The sequence below is a fragment of the Mastomys coucha genome, unplaced genomic scaffold, assembly GCF_008632895.1.
Source record: "Mastomys coucha isolate ucsf_1 unplaced genomic scaffold, UCSF_Mcou_1 pScaffold18, whole genome shotgun sequence".
NCBI lineage: Eukaryota > Metazoa > Chordata > Mammalia > Rodentia > Muridae > Mastomys > Mastomys coucha.
In genome coordinates, this window is record NW_022196900.1 from 82,500,583 (window position 1) to 82,512,137 (window position 11,555).

Here is an 11,555-nt window from a genome sequence, read left to right on the forward strand (position 1 = left end):
AAAAAAAAAAAAAGACCAGAACCAAAAGCAACTTGGAGAGGAAAGGGTTTATGTTATCCATCATCAGGGGAAGTCAAGGCACCTGGAGGCAAAAACTGAAGCAAAGCCATGGAAGAGTGCTGCTTGCTGGCTTGCTTCTCCTGGCTTGCTCAGATTGCTTTTATACACCCTAGGCCTACTTAGCCATGAGTGGCACCGCCCACGATGTCTTGGGACCTTCCACATCAATCATCAAGAAATGCCCCACTGGCTTGCCTATAAGCCAGTCTGATGGAGACATTTTCTCAGTTGAGATTCTTCTTCAGATGACTCCAACTTTTGTCAAGTCAACAACAACAACAAAATAAACCTAACCAGTGTAACTGGCCCCTTGTCAACTTGACACACAAAGACATCACAACTCATAACCTTTCTTGTTTATCTTCAAGGTCTCAAGCTAATGTAAAGTAGTCTAAACTTTGTTGGGTTTTTTTTGTTTGTTTGTTTGTTTTGTTATTTCAAAACAGAGTCCATCTCTGTGTGTAGCTCTGCTCTCCTGGAATTCACTATGTAGACTGATCGACCCTTGAACCCACAGAGGTCTGCCTGCCTCTGCTTCCCACCTGCAGGGATGAAAGACATAGACATCCATGCCTGACTGTTGTGTTTTGAGATGGTCTCACTGTGGAGCCCTCGCTGGCCTGGAACACAGAGACTCACCTATTCTGCCTCCTGCCACTGCCCCTAACCCAACTGTACAGTGGTTTGGGTTTTTTTTGTTTGTTTGTTTATTTTGATTTTTCAAGACAGGGTTTCTCTGTATAGCTCTGGCTGCCCTGGAACTCACTCTGTAGACCAGGCTGGCCTCGAACTCAGAAATCTGCCTGCCTCTGCCTTCCAAGTGCTGGAATTAAAGGCGTGTGCCACCACTGCCTGGCAGTGGTTTTTGTTTTTAAGTCCCACAGTCTTTGCAATTTTCAAGATTTTTAAAGCTTTGTCTCTTTAAAATATCCATTTCTTTTTAAAAATGTCCTAAGTCTCTGTGAACTGTGGGCTCCCATAAAATCAAAAATAAATACTTGATTATTCCAAGAGAGAAGGGCGAGGGCATAGTCAGAGTCAAATAAACAGAAACCAAAAACCAGAAGTTCCATGATTACTACCTGAGATCCACTCACTCACGATCCTCTCACACTCAGCTTGTCTGATAGGCTCAGGGCGCTCCATTCTACATCTGCTCTCTCTTTAGTAAGTGTCCCATGATCCTGACATCTCCACTGTGCTGGGGGTCTCCTTGGGCTGTACCTTTACCCCCTCCTAGATTCTATTCAGGGGATATGATCCTGTCACATGGTGCCAACCCTCAGCATCTCTCCATGACCCCTTCAATTCTGGGGTTTTCATGTAACTGAAGCTGAATGTTCAATGGCCTTCCCTGGCCTCTCCCAGGGTAAGACTTAGCTGCTCTCCATAACCTCTTCATGCCTTCATAAGCCATACCTCCTGAGAGACTCTTACATGTCATGAAGTACAACCTTGGGTTCCTGTGCACCACAGTTCACGTGGGCTGACCATGAAGGTAACCTTCCCAGAAGATTCTACCTCAGTGATACCAATTTCCTCTTCATCGCGACTGCTTCCCCAGCTCTGATGGACCAGCATCAACAGTCTCAGTAACACAAAGGGTTCACTTTGGTGGTTCATGGCCTCTAATTAACCGCAGCTGATTCTTCAGCTTTAGCTGACGGGAACCCAGACTCCTAGTTCAAAACAGCGCATGCACAGCCCCAATATCAGGGTCTCTCAAACCTCCCTCTGAAACGTCACGAGCCAGGCCTCTGTTGTCTGCACTGCATTCGGTTCTACCTTCTGAGTTCCTAAGTCTGAGCGCTCCACAGCTTTTCCAGTTCCGAGTTCCAAAACCCTTCACAATCTTCCCTTTGTAACATGGGCAGGTCTGTCACAGCGATACCTACTATCCTGGCACCAATTTCTCTCCTGCTTTGCTTTCCATTGCTGTGATTAAAAACCATAACCAAAGGCAAAAATGGGGGCTGAGGGGTAGGGGAAGGGTAAAATGGCTTACACAGTCTGCTCTTATCCCTGAAGGAAAGGCAGGCTATGAACGTGGAGGAAGAAACTGAAGCAAAGGCTTTGGAGGGGTGCTGCTCACTGCCTTGCTCTCCCTGGCAACCTCAGATGGCTTTACAGCCCTCCCACATAAATCTTTAATTAAAAAAAAATGTCCCTCAGGCTTGCCTACTGGCCAGTCTGATAGCTGGATTTTTCCAGTTGAGGTTTCTCTCTTCTCGGATACCTCCAGCTTGTGTGAGATCAACAGAAAACTAACCAACAAGTGATACATACCTGCATGCGTTCTCAGGTGGGTGGAGGCAGGAATGCCACAAGTTCCCGGGCTAGTGTGAGTCACACAACAAACTATGCTAGTCTGGGCCACATAGTGAGAGACACTGTCTCAAAAAGTAGAACGACAGGGCCAGTGAGATCGCTCCAGGTAAAGGTGCATGCTGCCCAGAGCACACAAAAGGGAGGATATCACTCCCACAAAAGGCCTCTGACCTTCACACAGGCGCCACTGTGTGTGTGCATGCACACATACCAATATGTAATTTAAATAATAGAAACAGCAGGCCCGGTGGAGCAGGCCTGAGGTCCCAGCTGTGTAGGATGCTGAGGCAGGAGGCTCTCCAGTTCAAGGCTAAGCCTAGGGGACCTAGTGAAGGTGTCTAAAAATAAATGTAAAGAGTGGGGCTGAAGAGATGGCTCAGAGGCTAAGCTCACTGAGTTCAATTCCCAGCAACCATGTGGTGGCTCATAACCAGCTATAATGAGCTCTGGCGCCCTCTTCTGGCTTGCAGGCATACATGCAGACAGAAGGGTGGTGTGGCCTGTTGGTATGCTCAGTTGTGGAATGCTTGCCTAACATGAGAGGCCCCAGTACTGAAAAGAAGAACTCAAATGTGCACCCCCTTTCCTAATCAGAACCATGGATGGCTTCGGTCCCTGTCTTAGTTAAGGTTTCTATTGCTGTTAAGAGTCACCATGAGCCGGGCAGTGGTGGCGCATGCCTTTAATCCCAGCACTTGGAAGGCAGAGGCAGGTGGATTTCTGAGTTCGAGGCCAGCCTGGTCTACAGAGTGAGTTCCAGGACAGCCTGGGGCTGGCTATACAGAGAAACCCTGTCTCAAAAAAACAAAAAAACAAACAAACAAAAAAGAGTCACCATGAGGAGCCAGGCAGTGGTGGTGACGCCTTTAATCCCAGCACTTGGGATTAAACCCAACACCCCCAGCCCCCAGTCCCCGGCTGTGAACTGCCAAGACCTGCCCTTCCTGTTTCCTCCCTGGGCCTTTCCAAGACGACCAATCCCTGATCTTACAGATAGGAGGGCAGAGATGAACCAGCCAAAGGACAAGTGGCCAGGCAAGTAGAGGAGCCCCGGTGGGACAAGCAGAGATCTGCAGGTGGATGCAGGATGCAGACTATATGGGCAGACTGATGAATGAGATTCCAGCCACCAGCAAGAAACAAGAGACTGGACCGAACTAAGGCTGGTAGGGGCAGGCAGCCTGCCACTGTGGACAGCCATCTCAGCCGAAGGCCTTAGGTACCTTCTCCAGCACTTTGAATAGTTCTCTGCCTTGCGTCATCAGGGCCACAGAGTCATTTCTTATGCGAGCAGCCAGCTGAAGAAGGTAGCACTCCATTAGCGCGCATCCATCCACAGAATCCAGCCATATCTTGATACTTCCTTTGTCTCAGCCCCTGCTTCCCTGAGGATGAGTCACATCTAATCCAGATATGGACATAGAGATGTTAGGCACGGCGATGCAGACTGCTCTGCGGAAATCCATCTAAAACCTCACACCATATTCATGTAGACCGTCCCAGAGAACAGGTATGCGCAGTACAGTCTCCTCACTACATACAGTTGTACAAGCTAAGCTGCAGCACACTAACATTTAAGTGGTTGTCAGGCCATGTTTGTCAACACATTCCAAGTACTAGGTATTCTATATGTATCCAAGTCACTAGCTGTTGTGTCACATACCTTGGAGGAATGGGGCTGGACCACGGTCATCCACAGGCATCGCTGACAATACTGAAATGCTGACCCTGCCTGGGTATTGATTCTGGTCCTATCTTTACCTCTCAGCCTGCTAGAACCCAAAAGGTCACATCCTTGCTCCTGCCCGGTTTTCCTCTGCTGTTGAGAAGTCCTCTTCCAAGAAACCCTCAATGTCAGGGTTCAGGGTTCAGGCTTTAGACAGACTCCCTTCTCCCTGTTCTCTGGAACTGGGTGGCCCACCTATAACAGGGATGCTAACCTCATCTTATCATCTTATCTTATCATCTGCCTGGAAATGGTAGGCTGGCGCTCTACTGGCCTCTCTCTAACGCCCACACCCAGGTATCTAGTGGATGATATTATGCACTGATGTCTCTAAAATCAGTCTGATGTCTCTAAAATCCAACTTTCATGCCCTGTCCTCCCACTTGGGAGTGGGAGCCAGGCCCTGCCCCGAAGGTTTTCCTCAGGTGCACAGGCCCAAGATCAAGGTTAAAATCTTCACTCAAAACTACTACACAGAAACTCCCTCAGACCTTCAGCACCTTCTCCTCTTTCTCCTCCACCATCACCACCAACTCAGACCACTCCTTTCCTGAACACTGGCAACACTGTTCCCTGCTGTCTCTGCTTCCATTCTTGCCCTGCCATGGCCAAGACTATCTTGAGCCACTTCAGGAGTCTTTCCAATGTGTGGAGTGGGTAATGACACTCCCTTATTTAAGCCTCCAGGGGTTATCAATTCACTTCCAATTAACTCCAAGCTCCTTGGTGACCTGCAAAAATCTGTGTGGTCTCCAATTTCTTTCCCCTTGAACCACTCATACTAGCTCTGTCTCTGCAAGCCAGGAACTCCGCTCATGCTCCTACCCTTTGATCCTGCCTTAGACACGCTCCCCAAGATCTTGGCATGGCTGGCTTCTCCTCAGGACTGAGCTCTTACCTGGGGTGTCCCTGTGAGAGTTACCCAAGACGTTCCCCATCACATGAATGCATTCCATTACCTTCATGGCACCTCACAGCGCCTTGAAGATGCCTGCCTCCTGAGGGCTTGTCACCTCTGACCTCTGCAATTCCATTTTGAGGAGGGAGAAGAACGGGGCCTATACTCATCCCACACAAAAATGCTGAGGCAGCATTATATGCAAATAGGTAAGAGGCCAACACATGTTCACAAAGCAGACCAAACAGTCACAAAAATACCCAGGTCTGAGCCAGCCTGGTCCTTTCTCCATCTCCTCTTGACCCATACTTGAACCCAGGCTGGTTTGGGGGAGTCAGGGTCTGCAGCTTGAACAGGGAAGGGGTTAATGGCTTTCAGGCTTCAGGCAGCGCCTACAGCTATGCTTGCAATTTCCTCTCGCCATTCTTTTCCCTCCTCCTTCCCAAGATTCCCGCCAAGAAGGCCTCCCCCTCACCCCAGCTCCGGCGTAGGGAGGGGAAGGGGGTTGGCCAGGAGACTAGGCAGAAAGAAGAGCCCAGCTGCAGATCCCCCCAGCGCACTTCTATCCAAGCCTTGAGCCCAGGTGTAGCACACGTGTGACTCGGGCCAGGTCCAGCGGGCAAAGCAAGCTAGGATGTTCCCTAGCGCAGAGGCCCCCGCTGGGGTCTGCAATATGCTGGGACCTGGCTCACCGCAGAGTCCAACAATCATTAACCTTGGGTGACCACAGCAGCTGGACACACTCAGCCAGGACACTGGGAGGAGGGGTTGAGAGATCCTTTTTCCGAGGGAAACCAATAAGGGCATGGGGTCGCCGGCCGCTTCGACTGGGTCTAGGAAGGGTTGGAGGGATGAACGGATTTGGACCCGCCCCATCACAGGAGGAGCCTGCGCGCCAGAGCCAGAGAGTTGTGGGTTCAAATCCTGACCGTATGGTCTTTACATATGGTCTTCAAGATCTTTGACTCAGTTTACCTCATTTGCAAATTGGAGATTTCCTGGTAGCCACATTCCATAGTTGGTAGGCTTAAATGAAGGAACGTCTACGGGGAGAGGGGAGGTAACCTCCCTAAGGAGCCCCAGGCCTTAGGGATGTTTAGTAACTAATCTTGTTGTTGTTAGTACTGGCGGGGGCGGCCCCTGTGAGAGGCCTCCCCAGCGGCTTCCTGTAGGGGAGCAGGGGCCGCCCCCTCTCCCCTTCCTCCAGGCGCTCGCTCTTCCTCCCGCCTCTCCGCCCCGCCCCGCCCCGTCCCTCCTCTTTCCTCGGAGGAAACTTTCCGCCGGCTGGTCGGTCGCGGTGTCCGGCCGCACCGCCGTGCGAACCTGGTAAGGCTGACGGGACGGCCCGGCCCGGGGTGGATGCAGCCACCGGGGAGACGCCACTGCCTGCGGGGCGAGGCTGCGGGACGCTGACGGGTGAGCGAGCCGGGCCGAGGCCCCGCGGGTGGACGGGTGCAGGAGGGAGGTAGAAGGGGAGCTCGAGGCACCGCCTCGCCCTTCCGTGCGCTGGGCCTCGCCTGGGGACCCCACGAGGGGGCGGAGCGAGTGCGTTCTCTCCGCCGCTCCCGGGGATGGAGGGGCGTCTGCCGGGGGAAACAAGGACTAGCAGAGTTCAGATCTGCGATCTAGTGAGGCGAACCGATCCACCCCCCAACTCCCCCAGGGTGGAGGAGTTACTCGAGGAGCGAGAGCCTTGGGCCCTGGAGGACCTGACCTGGGTGACCTCGCAGGCTGACAGGCGAGCTGCGCCCCAGCAGCATGGATGCTCCGAGAAGGGACATGGAGCTACTCAGCAACAGCCTGGCAGCCTATGCGCACATCCGAGGTGAGGGCCAGGCCTGGGGGCACGGAGCCCATCCATCATAACCCAGGCAGCCCTCCACTCCCAGCTGCTCTCACCCTCAGCCCTTGCTGCCCTTGCATTCCTTGCCCCAAGCCTAGCTAGATCCTGGATCTCTCCCAGATGGGACGACTCCAGCCTGTCAGGGCCCCCTGTGACCTCCGCTCCCTGCTCCCTAGCTAACCCCGAGAGCTTCGGCCTCTACTTCGTGCTTGGCGTCTGCTTCGGCCTGCTGCTGACCCTATGCCTGCTGGTCATCAGCATCTCCTGCGCGCCTCGCTCGAGGCCCCGGACCCCTGCTCCGCGCCGGGACCCTCGTAGCAGCACCCTAGAGCCGGAAGACGAGGACGACGACGACGAGGATGAAGACACCATGACGAGGCTGGGTCCCGATGACACCCTGCAGGGCCAGGAGCTGTCCACAGAACCCGATGGGCCCCTTAGCGTCAATGTCTTCACCTCAGCAGAGGAGCTAGAGCGGGCACAGCGGCTGGAGGAGCGTGAACGAATCCTGCGGGAGATCTGGCGCACTGGGCAGCCAGACCTGCTGGGCAGTGGCACGCTCGGGCCTGGAGCCACGGCCACGCTTGGACGAATGCACTATTACTGACACTCGGCCCCGCAGCGTGGGGCCAGAGTACTGGATATGGGACTGCCTCAGGGCCTTCAAACTGCCTCTGCCCCAACTCTCTTGGTGCTATTGGGCGTTGGGTCGCCGCCTGCTAAGCACTCTTTATAGGGCAGGTGTGGGTGGGAAAAGAATGCCAGCTCCCACCTTCTCCTGATAATAATGACCAATTGAAAGGTAGTCTCAGCGACTCAGTCTCTCACTGGTTACTACTGCTTTCAGCAGGCCCCCAGGCTCCAGACTTGCTGGGAGTTCCGGAGCAGTGGGAGTAACTCATTCCTTTTGCGGATTGCACCCCCTCTGGGGGTCCACCCAGTGCATGCTTGTGCTCACTTCACAGATCAAAGAAACAGACCGAGACACGCCTCTTGCACACAGGGCGGATATTATGAGCATTCCTCAAGTCCCCTGCCCCATGACCTGCTCTGGGATGTCATCATTGCAATCACAGAGAGGCCTAAGGCTCCATCCTTGATGTACATGCTATTAGACTTAGTGACGGAGCAGATGTTTCTAAGCCAAAAATCATTCCAAGTGAGTGGACACAAGAGTCCCTTTGGGCAGAGGCTAATTGGGAGGAGCTGGGCTCAGAGACGGCTGGCTCCACCCCTTTAGCGCACAGCTGGGTTCCTGAATCCAGCCCAGAGTCCAGGCCCCTCCACCCAGCCTCTACCATAGGGCTGGCGTCAGAAGGAGACTACCCCTGCCCCCAACCATCCGGTGGATAAAAATAGCCTCGCACAGGCCTTGAGAATGGTAATGGGAGCCACATGTTGGCCAGATGTGCCCCAGAAAGAGACTGCCAGGAATGCAGAAGGCAGTGTGCTGGCTGGCCCCGCCCCCACAAGGACCAGGCTGGTCTTTGAGTGTTGAGAGTTTTCTTTTTACTTCCATGGAGTTTCTCAAAGTTGTGTGCAAGGACCGGGGTGGCCCAAGCAGGATAGATGTCCCTCCAGGTTGGGTTGAGGTTCGGCCTGAACCTGCTCTTATTCCGTCTGTGTTTCTGTCTGTGTCTGTGCCTGTTTGAAGGATTTCTGGTTCCTCTGCATCATCTGAACCTAGTTGGGAGAGGGTCATCATGGACCAGAGACACCAACCGCTTCCCTCCTTCCTCCCAAGTCCCCAGTCCACCCACCTCCGGTGAGTGGAGCTTCTCAGTCTTCAGCTCCTCCCAGACATCCCCCATCTTCTGTCTGTGTATGGGGTGGGGGGTTCAGGTGAATCGCTGGACCCTTCCCTCCTCCTGCCCCGCCCCACCCCACTGGGCATTACTGCCTACTTACTCCAGCTTCAACTCTAGAAGCTCCAGCCTGCTCCTTAGCGATCCCACCTCTTCCTTTAAGGATTCTAATACATCCATGCTGTCGTCCTTGCTTTTGAGAGAGGTTAGTGGGGCCAAGGGATGAAGTGTGGGAGCTTCTCCAGGGCCTGGAAACTGCTGGATGGTGTGTGGCACTTGGGAAGTGGGGATGGACTCTTTAGGAGGCACTTGTTCTTGGGGACCCACCCCTTCAGAAGGCAGCTTTTGGGGGAGTGCTTTGTTTAGGGTCCTCTCATCTTTGGCTAGTGACTCCTCTAAAACATTGGCCTCCTCCATGGCAGACACATCCTCAGCCTTGGACAGGGCTGAGGAGGAGTCTTGCACCTGTTTTACATGACAGCAGGACCTCTCTGAGGAGTTAGGCCGTGGGGAGTGACCTCCTGGCACCTGGATGTCATTTGAGGATGCAGGAGACTCAGATCTCTGTGCAGTTTCTTCTTGAGGCGGGTGCTGGCCTTCAGTGTTGTCTCTAGAAGGCTCCTCTTTAAAAATCATGTGCTCTGGGGTCAAGATCTTTACTAATGCAGGGGCATTGTCCTCATGAAGGGCTGTTTTCATGTCAAGGGCTTCATCCCCAGAAAGGATGCTCTCTGGAGTGCCCGACTTGTCCAGGGTGATATTCTCTGTAGTGGGAATTCTGTCAGAATCAGGGGCTTTCTCTGAAACAGGGTCCTTTGGAATGGAGACTTTGTCAGGAGCCGCGATCTTCTCTGGGTCAAGGGCCTTATCTGGAAGCCGAGTCTTCTCTGGAGTGGGGGTTTTATTCCTGGAGGGACCCTTCCCTGGGCTTTTCTGTTCATCCTCCTGTATAAATGGTTGGGATGGGGGTGGTCTCGGTAGGAAGCTGGATACCTTAGAGGAGCTTTCTCGTTCCCTTGGGGTCTTCCACAACACACCCGTGAAAACCATCTCCTCCCAGTCAGTCATGCCCTCTCCCACATAGCTGGCCCCTCACCTGACTTGATGCAGAATGCTGTTGGGAAGCCTGGGTTCTGGATCCCTTTCTCCCAGGCTGCCTGGGCCCCGCATTGAGGCAGCTTCCATTGAAGCCTATGAGAGCAGAGCTTCAGGGACCCACGCCTCATCTCTATCCCTCAACACAACCACCCAATCTTCCACTGTAGGAAGCCCTTACCAGAATTTCGGGAGGGGCGTTTCTGGCTGTCTCCACTGGGTGTTGAAGGTGTCCTGGAACACATGAGCAACATGTGAGTCTGGCAGGAGGAGCGTCTCTGTACCTCCTCCCGCCTCAGCACCCCACCCTCCTTACTTGGCTCTGCCTGGTGCAGAGGCCGCTGTCTGTTTCTTCACAGTAGGTAGAGATGACTTAGGCATCAGTTTCTTTGTTTCCTTAGTAGGAGCTGGGAAGAGAAAGATGAGTAGTGTCCATGTCCCCATGTCCTCGGCTGTGTATGTCCTGTGCTGTGCACAGAAGGCTCAACAGGTGAATTCTACCTGACTTGGGAGATCACCTTTAGGGCACTGTGAAGCACCCCATCCGAACCCAGCAGGCAGCAGAAGAGGCTTCCAGTGTGAAAGCACTCTTATGCTGATGGGCTTTGATTCAGTGTTTGAAGTTCAGCCCTTACTTCTTTATGGACAACCAACAATTCCCCCACATCCACAACATAGCTGTTTTTCCCCAAGACAGGGTCTCTCTCACAATGTAGCTCTGCTGTCTTGGAACTCACTCTGTAGACCTGGGTGGGCAGAGATCTGCCTTCCTCTGTCTCCCAAGTGCTTCGAGTAAAGACTGCACTTCTACACCCAGCCTTAATTCCCCTTTTCTGATCTCACTTCAGCCTCTATTGCCGTCTCGCCTTTTAAACGTTCTCATCCAGTCTTAAAGAGTTTAATCATCATCAGTAAACCAGTGATGCCCAGCTTCCTTCACTCTTACCACTGAGACCTCAGTCACAGTCACGTCCAGCTGCCCTCTCGCCAGTCATTTCATCTCGCCTCTGACTACATTACAGAGACCCAGTCCCAAACAAAAGCCAAGTTCCTCCTGGAGCGCCACCAGCAGCTACAACGTGGCACCCAGATGCAGATTCTGGCTTCCCAGACCCTGGCCTGAGCCTTCCCCATTTCTGTTGTTCTCATGTGCCACTTTGCCATGATAAGGCAATGAAGAACTGTCTTTGACTCACTTTTCTTAATCCTTACATTGTACTTCTAAAAAATAAGCAAGATTAATGGGAAGGGGGATATCATTTGAAATGTAAACAAAAAAATGATTAATAAAATCAGCAAAAGGGCTAGGTAGATGGCTCAGGGGCTAAGGGTACCAGTAACAATTCTAGATGACCTAGGTTCAATTCTCAGCACCCACATGGCAGCGAACCACTGTGGGTTAGCTACTGAGCTCCAACCATTGCTTTTGTAGAGCACTCAGGTTCAGTTTCCAGCATCCACATGAGGGGGAGGGCATCTCATAACCACCAGCACTCTAGCTCCAAGGTGATCCAAGGCCTCATGGGTACCAGTATCACACAAAACACACCAAGAAAGTGTGTGTGTGCACACGTATATGTGCATATGTGTATAGGAGTGGTTGCTTTTTAGCTTCCCCAATCCCTAGACAGGGTCTCTCTACATAGCCTATAAGCTGTTCTATAACTCACTGTGTAGATGAGGCTGCCCTCAAAGTCACAAGAGATAGATCCACCTTTAATCCCAGCACTTGGAAGGCAGAGGCAGGTGGATTTCTGTGTTCAAGGCCAGCCTGGTCTACAGAGTGAGTTCCAGGACAGC

General features: G+C 52.7%; 2 protein-coding genes across 4 annotated transcripts in view; one reads left to right on the forward strand and one right to left on the reverse strand.

The window, feature by feature from the left end:
• Positions 1-5,555: 5,555 nt before the first annotated feature.
• Positions 5,556-7,660, forward strand: Eva1b (eva-1 homolog B). The gene is made up of 3 exons (XM_031378642.1): positions 5,556-6,428; positions 6,676-6,837; positions 7,032-7,660. Exons 2-3 carry the CDS (start codon positions 6,771-6,773, stop codon positions 7,460-7,462), a joined length of 498 nt encoding a protein of 165 aa, XP_031234502.1. The 5' UTR covers positions 5,556-6,428; positions 6,676-6,770; the 3' UTR covers positions 7,463-7,660.
• A 681-nt stretch (positions 7,661-8,341) lies between these two features.
• LOC116096630 (SH3 domain-containing protein 21-like) overlaps positions 8,342-11,555 on the reverse strand; it is an 11,870-nt gene continuing 8,656 nt past the window's right edge. For 2 of the 3 annotated variants that reach the window (XM_031378638.1, XM_031378639.1), the window contains exons 7-12: positions 10,072-10,162; positions 9,937-9,989; positions 9,757-9,851; positions 8,764-9,605; positions 8,616-8,673; positions 8,342-8,538 (exon numbers count right to left, since the gene is read on the reverse strand). In XM_031378638.1, coding sequence (XP_031234498.1) covers positions 8,467-8,538; positions 8,616-8,673; positions 8,764-9,605; positions 9,757-9,851; positions 9,937-9,989; positions 10,072-10,162 — 1,211 coding nt within the window. In that variant the 3' untranslated portion in view covers positions 8,342-8,466. The remainder of the gene's footprint in view (positions 8,539-8,615; positions 8,674-8,763; positions 9,606-9,756; positions 9,852-9,936; positions 9,990-10,071; positions 10,163-11,555) is intronic. The other variant, XM_031378640.1, reaches the window with a different exon arrangement.